Source organism: Rhagoletis zephyria, unplaced genomic scaffold (genome assembly GCF_001687245.7).
Source record: "Rhagoletis zephyria isolate East Lansing unplaced genomic scaffold, Rhagoletis_zephyria_1.1 Rzeph_scaffold_00066, whole genome shotgun sequence".
In the NCBI taxonomy this organism is placed as follows: Eukaryota; Metazoa; Arthropoda; class Insecta; order Diptera; family Tephritidae; genus Rhagoletis; species Rhagoletis zephyria.
The window spans coordinates 529,801-543,189 of record NW_016157150.1 but is presented as its reverse complement, the minus strand read 5'-3'; the positions used below and the strand labels follow the sequence as shown (position 1 = coordinate 543,189).

The window sequence follows — 13,389 nt, the reverse complement described above, 5'->3', positions numbered from 1 at the left end:
TCGCTTGAAACTGTCGAGTGCCTACGAATAGTCGTAAACGGATCGAAAAATGTGCTGACAAATTACTACAAGCCTCTGTCCATTATTATTATTTTTTTGTTTGATCGTTTACGAGCCTTTCTCTAACTTTGTAAAGTTCGTAAAATGTACGCTTTTTTTCTGGCTGGGCATACATACATACATACAAATATACCTACAAATATATGTAGAAAAGAGAAGAACGAAATTAGTGTTTATTAACATTTCTAAAGGAGCAGGTGTGAATGTAAGCTGAGAGGGTGAACATTTCATAATTACACGAGATTACGCTGCTCCACTTTCTACAATCGAGCTATGAGGGCGAATTAACTATGCAGAATGGATGTCAGTGGTACTAGCAACTGTTGCCTACTACCAAAGTCACTAACTTATGAATATTTTTGGTAAATGTTAGCCAACAAAAAGCGGAAACTACCAATACACTTACAGGATTACATTGGTAAGGCACGTGCGCCGTGTGCAGGTGAATGACGAAGACATACTATGTACATATGTACATACGAATAGATGCACACTTGCGAGAGGGCGCATTTTATATTACGTAGAAATAACTATTTAGCAATCGCCAGCATTTGAACTTGCGTGACTCCATTTGCATAAAGCCTATATAAGTACATGATATGCTCTGCACAGAAGGGCTCTGTCGCCAACTTCCAACCGGCAGCTACCGAACGTTGGTCGCACGCGCCATTCAATCACCAACGTCTGGGTCAACGTTGTAGGCCTAATCGTCAAGGATGGCTAGCTGGACATTTTACTGCCGAGTCTGGCGCTGACTACTATGGCTATTGTCCTTAGAATAGCGTTCTTAGCGTTGCGGTCGTGGTCGCGGTCGCCTTGTTCCTATTGTTTGCCTCTAAGACACCTCAGTCGTTCAACTAGCTAGTCAGTCATTCAGCCCGCCACCCTTTCTGATGTATGCCCTCTTAGCTCAATGGCCCTGCCTTTCAAGCATTCATTCAGTTAGTCAGTAATTCAGGCAGCCTATTCATCTAAGTAGTCGCGCTGCGCCACGCGGGTCATTTAGCCTTTTTCAGCCATGCTTTGTTTTTCTCTCGCTTGTTGTTAGTGTTTTTTTTGCCAGTGTTTGTTACTCTAACTCTCCCCTTTTCCCACAACGGTCGTCATAAGTTTTGTCTCTTCGTTTGCATTTTTGCTTTATTTTTAGTTAGTTTGTTTGTTGTTTGTTGGGGGCGCCCGTCGAAGAAGTTTTGCGTCAGTCGCGTCTGAGGTGCTTCAAGGGAAACAGGTGCGATTGCCTTTAGTGCTGCTGCTGCTCGCAAAAAGTGCCGGTGTAATGATTTTACTCTGCTTACTGCGTCTGTATGTGAGAAAGTGCCAGCGTTAGTCGGCTGGCTGGCTATGTACATTCAAAAATTCACAGTCGAAAAAAGTGTAAATAAAGAGTGAAACACTTGGTGCATTTATTGCAAAAACAACAATACATTCCACTAACACAAAACTGCTATTGAGTGTTAAGTGCGAATATGGATAGTGAGTGGCTCAAAAAGGGTTATAGCTAAGCTGGCCAGCGACCCGGCTAAGGGGTTTGTGGGACCGTGTCATTGTGTCTGTTCCACAAATTTATGAAAAATTATGCGACTTATGGCAAAAGTTTTTGAAAGTGTTTAAAAGTTGTTGTGTATTCAAGAGTTCGTTGGCTATTTGGCGCCACTGTTGCTCTTTTCAAGGTGAAGATTACGCGCGGCTTACGAAATGCTCGCTGTTGTAGAAAACTGTGAACAATTAACATGGTTTAAAGTCATTCAGCCCGCCAAAACTCATAAATTGATGTAGAGGGTTATGAAGAGTGCACTAGCTTGCAAGTCTAATTGCTAATGTTGTTAAAGTTGTTATCATTATTTAAATTTAAAATTTCCACATTTATGGAACTTAGTTCTAAAAGAATTCGGGAAGCAAAACAAACCATATAGCATGTATACTAAAATTTAAGGATATGACTGAATGTAGGTATAGGACATACGTTTGAATGGTGGGTTAACTAACTCTCTCTTCCAACTCGATGTTAGCTAGCTGATATTAATTCTCTAGACGTTAGGTAAATAATAAAATTTGAAATTAATTATTTCGGAATGCGCCTAAACGACTTATGTATTTACGTAGGTACCTACCGCATGAAAATAGCTTACCTTTCAAAGTTTTACTGAAACAGAAAACAAAGGGAAAATCATTTGAACCACTTTTTAATTTGTAGGCACACCTCCAAAAAATAGCATAATGGTCCAGTGGACCCCAAGCCAATAAAGAGATGCCACGTACGTTCTATTTTATATATCGACTCGAGTCCTTAATTGACCTTAAGTTTAAACCTTTATATTCGTTATCTTTACCACCTTTTAAATTTGAATAAACGGATATAAAAAATTTAAAGTTATTTACTTTTTTTCACGAATAAAAGTGTAAGTCTTTGCTATATGCCAAAAAACGTTTGCCGTATAATACTATATTTAAAGAAAGTAAATAAGGATGCACTTTGAAAAAAGTATATTTATTTTGCATATCAAAGCTAGCTAATTTCGTAAAGCTTGTTAAATAAAAGGATAAACAAATTAAAAGGAAAATCGCATCTTAAATAATTATTTAACATTTTTTAATACAAAATAATTACTTTTTAAAACGAGTGCATCACATTAAGCGTGTAAACCAAAATCGACGCACAAAAACATATAAAACAGCAAAAAGTACGTCCGTAGAAATCGATCTGTGTGTACCGACTGACGCCACACTAGTTTTCCAAACAACCTAAAATTATTGAATTAAACTCTATTAATAGCAGGTGAAGTCACAAAATCGATTTTAAATAGTTTCTATATAAAATATACATATACTCACAAAGTTTTACTGGGGTTCACTGGACCCCTCGAGCTCATACAAGTGGAGTCCAATTTAAATGTGAAGCATTGGAAACATTAAATTTTTCAGGAATAAGCCTTTCACTACTTAATCAACGCCCCTTATTGTCTCCGAAGTCTATATATATATATATATATATATATATATATATATAATAATAATAATAATAGATTGGCCCTTACACATATGTTAGTGTTTGGCCGAGCTTCTCCTCCGATTTGTGGCGTGCGCCTTGATGTTGTCACACAAATATATATATATATATGTAGTAATAATTCACACAACACTGCAAACAACTATGTAGGTATGTCCCCCTTTTGTTGTTATAAAGACTTTATTTTTAGATTAATATACAAAGTTACACGAAAGTGCAGGACATTTGGAACATCAGCTTCACTAAAACTACAGTTAACTCTACATACATACATATGTCTCTCGAAAAGTAAAACTTATAAAAAAAATCAATGACTTGAAAACACCTACAACAAACACCTAATGAGAAACGAAATCATTGCGAACATTTATGCGAAAGAGGGAGAGGGGCCATCGCTATTCGATATAATCATGCGATCGAAAGCGGCCGCGCGCAAACTTAATCAAGGTAAGGAAAAAGATGAAACACGCTGCATACATATATACGGGGGTGGTCCCAGAAGTACCCGGCCTAACCTAGAGATGGCGTCAGTTGTTTGAAAAATATCACTGTATTAAAAACTACACAATCTGTAAAGCATATGTTTCAAGTTTGAAGGCGCCACTTTGTTTAGTACACTGAGAAAAAAACGCATTATAAAAATGAAAATTTTTTATTTGATTACCGTTTAAAAATATTCGTGTTTAAATCGAGTGAAAAGGGAATATTTCCATTATACATACACTACGTATAATGGAAATATTCAATTCAAATATGCCCCTATCACGTTTATCAGTACAAATGCACTAATCGTGCGCTGTGATATTGATTCAAACTCAACATTTGAAAACACATTTACATGTATGGCTGTAGCTGAGTGTGCAAAGACGCTTGATACGATTGGGTGCTGCCAAGAGGGTCCGGGTTCAATTACCATCAGACGGACATAAACAATTTTTTTTCTTTTAAATTCTTTTTTTTCTTCTTAATTACGAAAAAGCATCTGTGCACTTCACAACGAAATCTTTTATAACGTACATACTCAAATTTAAAACAAGTTGGGTTGCTGCTCTTTCATATGCCTATTTTTTTTAATTTAATAAATTTTTTTTAATTCTAAATTTTTTTTCCCTCAGTGTATTTGTTTGGCAGCCGTCAATAGTGAACGTTTTCAGTAAATTTGTAAAAATGGAGAAAAGTGGTCATCGTTTCGTGATACAATACTTTTATTTGAAAGGTCTCAGCATATCCAATATAAAAGCTGAAATGGATTCTACTTTGGCCGAGTCTGCCCCTTCGTTTACAGCAGTAAAATATTGGGTAGCAGAGTTTAAACGAGGCCGTTCGAGCTGCCAAGACGAGCATCGCAGTGGTCGACCAAATGAGGTGACGACTCCAGAAATGGTCAAGAAAATCCACAAAGCGGTAATGAATGCTCGTCGACTGAAAGCACGCGAGGTAGCAGATATAGTAGGCATTTCAAAAAGTATATTATCTAAAGATTTGGAAATGAGAATGCTGTGTGCAAGATGGGTGCCGCGTTTGTTCACACTCGACCAAAAACAGTGTCGTGAAGAGGTTTCAATTGAGTGTTTAGCGAATTAATGAATTAATGTTTGAATTGCTACCTCATGCACCCTTTTCGCCAGATTTAGCCCTCTCGGACTATTTTCTGTTCCCGAACTTAAAAAAATGGCCCGTAGTCAAAGATTTTCTACCGATGAAGAAATGATGTCGGCAGTTAATTGCTATTTTGAGCAGCAAGACAGTTCTTATTATCAAAAGGGTATCGAACTTATTGAACATCGCTGGGAAAAGTGTATAGAGGTGAAAGGAGATTATGTTGAAAAATAAATATATTTTTTCCCAAAATTTTTGTGGTTTCTTTGTTAGGTCGGGTACTTTGGGACCACCCCCGTACATATGTATATTGAAAAATAGTTAGGCACATTTACGTTTAACTTACGTTGGATACTTACATTTATCAATATTTCTTCTGCTTGATGAGCTTTTTTGGCCTAAATGGCAGTTAGGGCAAGTAAAACAACTTTTTTCCATCACTGCTTTGCCCTACGTTTCGCTGAAACTCCTTAGCATCCTCAGAGGCGAATTCCGATATACATATGTATGTACTTACCAATAAATACTTGAAAACTTAAAGCGCAGTTTCCCACGTACGTAAAACGGGGAACGTGTCAGCTGACGCGATCTATCTTACAGCATACTCAGACGGCAGCGTTGATCAGGATCAATTCGTTAATACGGAATTATCTTGGGAATTAACTGCAGTTGATCCACATTAAGTCCTAGAGCTAATTCTCAAACTTAACTCGGATCACGGGAATATTCGATGACAACACTGACCGAAACTTAGAGAGCGTAGAATACAGAGAAAGGGCAAACCTAGCATGGACATATACCTTTTCATCGATAATGCAGTCACCATACTAATTCAAATAGGAATCCAATTGAAATTGAATAAGAACTTATTTGAATTAATACGGTAACTGCATTACCGACGACAAGGTGGATGTCCATGATAGTTTTGAATTTTCTTTGTGTGCGGGTTCTTTTAAGTACCCAACCCGCCTAAGTACCTCAAAAACCTGACATTTTTCGTGAGGTACTTAAGCGGGTTTTACGGTATTTGAATAAAATAAACATACTTAGAAGATATCAACCAATATCTCCCATATACCAAACGAAAAGAAAACTCTTGAATTTCTGATTATAGTCCGGTCAAATTATACCAAAAATAGGAGTGAAGTTACAAAAACTCCCACCCAGCTGAAAATTGGTAGGATTGTCTAGAAAGTCCTCATCAATCCGATACCTGGAAAAAAAGTTACTCGGGGTCAGAGGTTTGCGATTTTCAGCAAAACGTTAAGTTAATCATAAAATTAGTTTAGACAAAAATTGTATATCAGATAATTATCTATAAAAAATTTCTAAATTTTTTTTCTCCTAAGAGCGACCGTTTCCGAGATATAACGATTCAAAAAGTTGTAAGAGTTGTAATCGTCATAACACGCACACGTTTCCACGCCACCATTGTTGTACTTATACATTTGACCACGAGTAACTTTTTTTCTAGGTACCGGATCGATGAGGACTTTTTAGATTTCATTTATGATAGTGTTTTGAACAATCCTACCAATTTTCAGCTGGGTGGGAATTTTTGTAACCTCCAATGTCTAAATTGACCGGACAAACAAAATCATTAGAGCAGTTTTCGAGCATTTTGGTATAAAAAAGAATAGCTAATTTTTTCAACAAGTTTTTGCCTTAAAATGCTCAATATTTACTGAATTTATATAAAATTTGTTCGCGATAATATTTCTATTGCTCCAAAGAACCTATATCCTGAAAATTATATCTGCAAATTATAAGTTGCTAGAGCAGTGTAAAGTAGGGATGTGCCGGATGTCCGGCAGATATCCGAAATACGGCTTATCCGGCCGTTTTTATGTTATCTGACTATCCGGCCGGATACAGGTTAAAATCCGGCTTTCTATTATAGAAGATTCAGTTTAACTTCAATCTAACTCAGACTTTTTTCTTTGAATATTCATAATCAAATTTAATAGTATCTAATTAGTAATTAAAGGTAAAAATTTATATACTTTCCATTATGAAAAGAGGCATTTCCGCATTATCGGGCAACAACCTATATCTATTTTCAGGATAAATGCCACCCGGTACACATTTTTTTTTAGTTCATTGCCAATGTAAACTAATTTGGAAATTCTTTGCGGCTATGCTTCCACCAAATCAAACGATCTTCTTGTCTGGGTATAAGGGGTAGCTGTAAATATTTCTCGCTGCCTTTTCTACCCATCGTTTGGCTATCCACATATCCACATTTTTTTTCTGTGCTTTAAATACCTGCATTAGTTTCTTTCTTTATTATGATTTTTTTTGGACCAATCTTAAAAAAAAACTACTAGACATAAAAGAAGCATGTGAAGCACTGTAATTATAAACCAAATTCTCGTGATTTGCTTTGGATGTCACATATGTATATTCGTTTAAATCATTTCAAATAGGGAATTTATTTTTAGGAAAAATTTCAAAAACAGTAATTTTGTTTACTTGTCGGGCAATATTGATATACACTGGATCCATGATTCAATAATACAAGGTTGTGTAATTTGTGACAGCTAAAATTTGACACTCCTTTATCTAGATTTGTATTTTGGAAGTAGGAGAAAGGGGAATAATAAGATCGCCTTTTGCGAAAACGGTAGTAGAAAGGTACTACAAAAAGTACGCAAAGTATACAATTAGGAGTAAAATGTGTATTATTTATTCCNCACTCCTTTATCTAGATTTGTATTTTGGAAGTAGGAGAAAGGGGAATAATAAGATCGCCTTTTGCGAAAACGGTAGTAGAAAGGTACTACAAAAAGTACGCAAAGTATACAATTAGGAGTAAAATGTGTATTATTTATTCCATGCGAATTTGCAATATATTTGGTGTTTTAATGGAAATACTAAACAATACATAAATATGTACATTTTTGATTTAAGTTATTCATCATTTCCTGGAACCGACCGTTCAGCTATGCAAAAAGGATACTGCAGATAAGTAGAACTCATTTCAACCATGCCAAAATTATTTGGCGCAAGTAAAAAAATCAAGACGTTCTAGAAGGTTAAAGTTCAGTTTTTAAATTTTTTAAATATTAATATCTTACGAACTGTAGGCATAACCGATAAAAAAACTAATGACGCCACCATAAAGATAACTAATTTGTCTTTCAGCTGGTGTACATAATTTGTAGCTTCTTGTATTTTTAAACCAAAACCACTAAAAAACGAACAAATGTTATTTTTTCATGAAATAATATTTTTTGAAAAAACTGCATAATTGTAAAGAAATTTATATTATTTAGAAAGTACAAGTTATTATCTTTAATTCGATATTACATATTTTATCATGATGTACTTTTGGGTTTCAACAATTCAGTGCCCTGCAAAAGTGGGACTAGGTTAAACACTGGTACAGGACCACGAAACCGTGTAACCAACACTAGTAACCAAAATGGTCCAAATATAAGGAGAAAACATGGTTACAATAACATTGCGATGCCATTGGACCTGACCACCTCTGGTCCAACGCTGCATAACATGGAACCACCTAGACAACTACTCCTTTTGGACCATGGCACATTCGGCAACCGAATCATATTGCCGATGGGCCACGAAGAGATGGTGTTCAACACATATATCAGTTTTTTACGTTTAAAGAGGTTCAGGTCAGCATAACAAGTTACTAGTATGAAGCCTGGTCCTTTTGCACATACATTAAAACCACGACCCAGTGGACAACCTGGTCCTCAAATTTTTGCAGGGTGATAATAAAAAATACAAATAAACAAAGCAAATAAACCTCTTATATCTTCGTTATTTTTTGCCTGCGCCAAATATTGGTATCGTAGTAATCAGCGTAAAAAGTTCTATCTATCGGCATTTTTGGTTATTTTATAGCTAAACGGTCACTATTCTACACTTGTTCTAGAAAATTACATTTAGTATGACGAATTTTTGGTTTTACTACTAATATCACTAGAAACTGTAGAGTAAGCAACATTCTGCTCAAGTAAAGGAGCCGATTTTATGTGTGGGAGCGAGAAGACTGTTTTATTACAAAACCTTTCTATTATTGAATCATGCACTGGATCTATGGCTAAACACTTATGCGGCAAAACTGTCCACCTACGTATCCTAGCTTTGCTATTTAAAGTCAAAGAGTAAGTTCCTTTAACTAGAAACTAGAATTCAAGTCTCACATAAATTCCTGCGTGATTAGGGCTAGAGGATTGTTGGCTTTTCTTAAGCGCTGGGCCAAGGAGTTCAACGATCCTTATGTCACTAAAGTTCTCTTTACCTCTCTAGTTAGACCGATTTTGGAGTATGCATCTATAGTATGGAATCCTAGCTATCAAATTCATAGTGACAGGCTCGAATCAGTGCAGAAACAGTTCCTGTTATTTGCCCTCAAAAATTTATGTTGGGACTCGTCTAAAAATCTCCCACCCTACAAGGATCGCCTGAAGCTTATAGATTTGCCGACGCTTCAGAGTCGTAGAGAGATGCTTGGTGTTCTTTTTTTAATTAAATTAATGAACGGGATGGTCAGTAGTCCCTTTTTACTGAGTGAGATAATTTTTTGTATTCTTACAAGACCCACGAGACATTTTAAACCTATTGTGTTGAGTATTTGTAAATCAAACTTTGAAATGCATGATGCTTTTCGGTGCTTATGCCAAGATTTTAACAAGCATTATGATTGCATCGACATATCTGAATCGCTTTTTGTAATAAAGAAAACATTGCTCAACAAGTTAACTAAATAAACTAATATCTGCAACCGTGAACGAAAAAATTACACAATATCTATGACTGCTTAGTACAATTGTAACGGCTTCGTATATTTCCGCGACCGCGTAGGACAATAGGAGCAGGGATCGGAAACTCGGCCTTTCCGACCTCGCCCAACAGTTCGTCTATAGCGTGGAGCGGAAACTAGGACTTTCCGCCTGCCTCACTTACAAAGTAACGACTACGGGAACATGGATCGGAAGCTCGGCCTTTCCGACCATGATCAACGGCCTGTAAACAGCGCGGAGCGGAAACTAGGTCTTTCCGCCCGCCGCACACAAAAGTAGACTGGAGACAAGGCCTCGCCAGCTACCCAAATTGCTATTGTATATCATTATTATCTTTACAAGTTAATATTTATAATTATTTCACTCTGTAATGTATCATACATACTTAAATATCTAAATCTTTTTATCTCAATTGTCTGTAATGAAAACATTTTTCTGTAGACTTAATACATAAATAAACTGGGATTTCCAGCAGAAATGTTCAATGTCTCGGCAATTACCCTAAGACCCTCATCATTCGTGATTCCAATAATTCAAATGCTTATAAAAAATTTTGTTTTTTTGCTTTTTTAAAAAAACAACAGAAAACAGAATTTCGACAGCCGAAACCAGCCCCGACTTTGTTCAAATTTTCTGAAAGTATACCCATCCAGTAGTAAAACCCTTGATGGATTTGCAAAAGTTAGCTCTTATTTTGATTTTATAGCCTGTTAAAGTTTTTATGTCCCGGCCTAAGTAGTTTTCAAAAAAGTTGAAAAAATTGCTGAAATAAATCTCTGAGTGAAATTAAAGATAAAGACATATTTAGTAAAATTATGGGAAATATTTTCGTAGAACATTTTAACCCATTAGCTCCCGCCTGTAAAGGTCGTTTTGGCGCTTACTTCAAGAAACCCCGCAAAAAGGAAATTTGGTAGGTCTTTAGAGGATTGAAATATTCTAGAAAATTATTCTTCAGAAAAGTTTTACTAGCGGCCTTCTCAGGCAAAAACTTCATGTTTCCGAATTTGCCTTTTGTGGGTTTCTTGAAGTATGGGTCAAAATGACCTTCCCAGGCGGGAGCTAATGGGTTAAAAAGTTCTACGAAAATAGCTGTGTTCTTTTGGCAATGATCGGGATCCGTATAAAAAGTTTGCACGCAAATGCAACAACAACGATTTGATCCTGATAGACATCTAGTTCAATTTATGATTCGCTCTGTTCGTTTTCTTTCACTGATAATTTGCGGCACGGTTTGGTAGCACTGACAAATGAATGTATACCCAAACAGATATTCTGCCATTTGTTTCTCTCAACTTGATTGAAAAACTATTAAATATTTATTTATGTGAATATTATTTCGTTTAAATATAGTGTTCCCCATTTAGAGAGTTCATTTTTATAATTTCGTCTTCCTCGTGCTAGTAGCATAAAATTAGTGCTGCAAACCCCAATAAGAATGAGCCAGATCGTTTGCGTGAGAAATGATCGTGATACTAAATTGGATAACCCAAGGAAACATAACTTATATTTCCCATGCAATTTACTATATATGTCTTAACCTTTAATTTCGCTTAGGCATTTATTTGAACCATTTTTGCCACATTTTTGACGAAAAATACGTCTTTCGTTTCGATATGGCTGCTATGCTCAAATGTTGTAGTTGTAATTTTTAGAGCTTCACGAAAACACTTGCTGCTCGAGAACTAATGAAGCGATTTCAAAGAAAAGTGTGGTGCTTTAAAGACAAAATTCCAAGCTTATCTACAGACTCATTTTTGTAAGTAACAAATTCGCTTTCTGTCGTAGAAACAACGGTAAATATTGGCATATTTTGGGATCAATTTGAAGCCTTTAAAGTGATCTAGCAGCTTATGATTTGCAGATATAATTTTCATTTTGGGGATATAGGTTCATTGTACAAATTGTATATAAATTCAACAAATACTGAGCTTTTCAAGGCAAAAAATTGTTGAAAAAATGAAATGAATAAATTCAAGTTTTTTTCCTTTCGTTTTGTAAATGGGAAGTAGAGATGTTGCGAATGTGGAATTTGAGATGCGAATGCGAATGCGGATGTCAAGTATTTTTAAGAAACAATTAGGTAAGTAAATTAAGTAACTTAGGTAAATAAAAAATGGAAAAGTTAGTAATTTTTAATAATGTTTATTTTATTTAGTACTTGAAGACAAAAATTGGAATATTATATTTAATAAAAGGTAATGACAATTGCACCGTGGCTGAAAATGTCGGATGTATTCTCCTGACTTTCATCTTCACTTGAAGAATCTAGCATAATCGCGAGATCGTTGTTTAAACACCGCTTACAAGCCAAACCAGATGCGTCAACTTTTCCAAAGCTTTTTAAAAATAATTCTTCATTCTCATTCCCTGGCTGTTTCAGAATTTGGGGAACCTGTAACGCCATCAGCGTTTTTCGATTATAGTTTTTGTAATTCATTTTTAATCTTTTCTTCTCGACTGGTTTGAAAAATTTGTTTTTGTATGTAAATTTCCACCTAAATATGTAGGTGGCATTCGAATCTCAAATTCCACATTCGCAACATCCAAACTTCCCATATACAAAACGAAAGGAAAAAAGCTTGAATTTATTATTGAATTGAAATTATTATTGAATTGAAGTGAGAGCCAAAACGACCTTTCCAGGCGGGAGCTAATGGGTTACAATGTTCTACGAAAATATTTCCCATAAAATTTTACTAAATATGTCTTTACCTTTAATTTCGCTCAAACATTTATTTCAGAAAATTTTTCCACTTTTTTGAAAACTACTTAGGCCGGATCATGACAACTTTAGTAGGCTATAAAATAAAAATAAGAGCTAACTTTTGCAAATCCATCAAGGGTTTTACTACTGGATGGGTATACTTTCAGAAAATTAAAAAAAAATCCGGGCTGGTTTCGGCTGTCGAACAGTGTAATTAAGAACCAAAACTACATTCTTATCTACTGGACTAAAAGAAATCTCGGCAGCTAATATTTTTGGCATAAAACTTATTAGTCTGGAATGTCCAGATTGTTATCAACGCCAATGAAGTCACTTACGTGATTTCATTGCGGGAATTCTTTTGATGTGGGACGCATAATTTAGCAAAGAAACTTCTGTTTTTCTCACCAAAATCGTATTAGAAAAATTTGATAAGTATGATTAGATTTATGAAAACAAAATGTCATGCACAGACTTAGAGTGGAGTTTTCAGAACTGTAAATGACATTACAAAGAATACGCATAAAAATTTGCTAAACGACACTCCCAAAAGTATTAACATTTAGATAACAAACCTCACTAAATAAAGAATTAAAATTTTTGTTCTTCTGCATATCACTAAATAATTTAATTTTTAGTGCATTTATAAGAACTTATCGCAAATCTTACCTCCATATTAAAACAATTTGTTTAAAGTGTTATATAAATTCTAAAACAGGCGCATTTATTTAAAACGTCCGATTATAACAAAAGTCCGCCACACGATGAGTTTTGTGAATATGTTCATGCAACTTGTACCATTCATAAAAAATTTTCTTCACCCACTGTATTCAGTCCAGTGTGCAAACCTCTACTACATATGTGTGTATGTGGTAGATCCACCACATATTTTTTTTATACCCGAGCGCACTTGTGCACAAGGGTATATTTATTTTGTTCACATAACGGTTGTTTGTAACAGCCAAAGCGAATCGAGATAGATATAGACAAATGTATACATAAATGCTCAGAATGAATAGAGGAGTCGATTAAGCCATGTCTGTCTGTCCGTCCGTCCGTGTACACGATAACTCGAGCAAAAATTGTGATATCTCAACGAAATTTGGTATGTAGGCTTCCATTAATCCAAGGTAGGTTGGTATTGAAAATGGGCGAAATCGGACTTTAACCACGCCCACTTCCCATATAACGGTAATTTCCAGAAATACGAAAACTGCGATATTTTAGTAACTACTGAAGATAAT

At 35.4% G+C, this 13,389-nt stretch overlaps 1 protein-coding gene across 1 annotated transcript; it reads left to right on the top strand.

Annotated features, from left to right (window-relative positions):
• Nucleotides 1–4,234: 4,234 nt before the first annotated feature.
• Nucleotides 4,235–4,651, top strand: LOC108371282 (putative uncharacterized protein FLJ37770). The gene has a single exon (XM_017626815.1). It carries the CDS (start codon nt 4,235–4,237, stop codon nt 4,649–4,651), a length of 417 nt encoding a protein of 138 aa, XP_017482304.1.
• Nucleotides 4,652–13,389: the final 8,738 nt, after the last annotated feature.

Excerpts from the sequence above, each read along its gene's own strand:
- LOC108371282 (XM_017626815.1), top strand. The coding sequence starts at position 4,235 with ATGGAGAAAAGTGGTCATCGTTTCGTGATACAATACTTTTATTTGAAA.